This window comes from Arabidopsis lyrata (assembly GCF_000004255.2).
Source record: "Arabidopsis lyrata subsp. lyrata unplaced genomic scaffold ARALYscaffold_2, whole genome shotgun sequence".
NCBI classification, from domain to species: domain Eukaryota; kingdom Viridiplantae; phylum Streptophyta; class Magnoliopsida; order Brassicales; family Brassicaceae; genus Arabidopsis; species Arabidopsis lyrata.
The window spans coordinates 8,588,473-8,589,645 of NW_003302554.1; the positions used below are offsets into that span (position 1 = coordinate 8,588,473).

At 41.6% G+C, this 1,173-nt stretch overlaps 1 protein-coding gene across 1 annotated transcript in view; it reads right to left on the minus strand.

Annotated features, from left to right (window-relative positions):
* The window catches only part of LOC9322903 (probable inactive histone-lysine N-methyltransferase SUVR2), a 67,804-nt gene that overhangs the window by 3,246 nt on the left and 63,385 nt on the right, over positions 1-1,173 (minus strand). The window contains exons 2-5 of the mRNA XM_021035185.1: positions 1,137-1,169; positions 996-1,034; positions 646-910; positions 4-561 (exon numbers count right to left, since the gene is read on the minus strand). Of these exons, the coding sequence (XP_020890844.1) occupies positions 4-561; positions 646-910; positions 996-1,034; positions 1,137-1,169 (895 nt within the window). The remainder of the gene's footprint in view (positions 1-3; positions 562-645; positions 911-995; positions 1,035-1,136; positions 1,170-1,173) is intronic.

Genomic DNA, 1,173 nt, shown 5'->3' on the forward strand with positions numbered 1-1,173 from the left:
AACCCATGGAATCACCAACTGCACCGTTTTCAACATCACGCATATGATCATTACTGCCCTGTGAAGTAAAAGCCATCCTTGCTGCAGATTTCTTCAATGCATCAATGTTTGCTGTGACAAACGGCAAGTTTTTTGGCAACTGGTTAGCTGAATCTTTCCCCTTTGTTGCCAGGTCCATGTAGCAGCTACAGATGTCGTTCATAAAACCAAGCACAGAAAAGTTGGGGTCCAGTATTTTGTACGATCGAAGACACTTCTCCTCCATTGCTCTTCGTAGTTCCTCCATAGAAGGTAAATATAGATTTGATCCTCCAGTTGCAGGAGCAAAACTAAGATTAATCTTCACTTCGCCTGAAGCAGAAGAAGCTAATTCAAGTGCTGATGGTTCTTCTATGGTTGCAGCTAGCTTGTGCTCACTAAATCTCCCAACAGTTGTAGGAGAAACGTCATTGGTAGTACCATCAGCAGTACTTACTGTTTCACCAGCCCCCTCTTCCACATGTCCATTTGTTTTCTCCATCTCAAGCATGGGAACTGAAGAGTTCTCTCGCTCTACTGAATCTACAGAAAACGTACAAGACACATCATAACAACAAAATGAGCAATGCAAATAAGATTTAGTTACTGCTATCTACAAAAAAGTACCAGGATGAATAGAACTGAGAGGCATATTTGTAATGGGCTCGACTTTTGGAATAATGAGCTCACCAGCATCATGGTCATTTTTAGTTGGTACAGGATGATATGGCAATAGGATTGGAGCATTTTCTTCGTCATAAGTCGAAGGCTCCTCTAAAGTCGGACTCCCCAAGCTAGGGCTTGTCAAAGCAGAGCCTCCTTCACCTCTGCGCCGCAGCCTCTTTAAAGGGCGATCAGACTCAGCCAGTGCATCATCGTCTTCCTCGATAGACTGATATTACACAACAGAAACTGAATGAATGCAAGCACATAAAGAAACATTACTCTAACACAGCAAAGATATTCAGTTTGCATACTTCATGGAGCTTCTTCTTTCCTCTGTCAACTTCTGTGGACTGAAAGATTGGATCAACAACAAACCGAAGCATGGATAACAAAGAGATAAAAAAATACAATAATTGAACTAATAAATTGAAGTTTGTGAGGAAAGAACATACACAGCCTTCATCCTCTTTAGCTTCGTCAGCTTTCTTC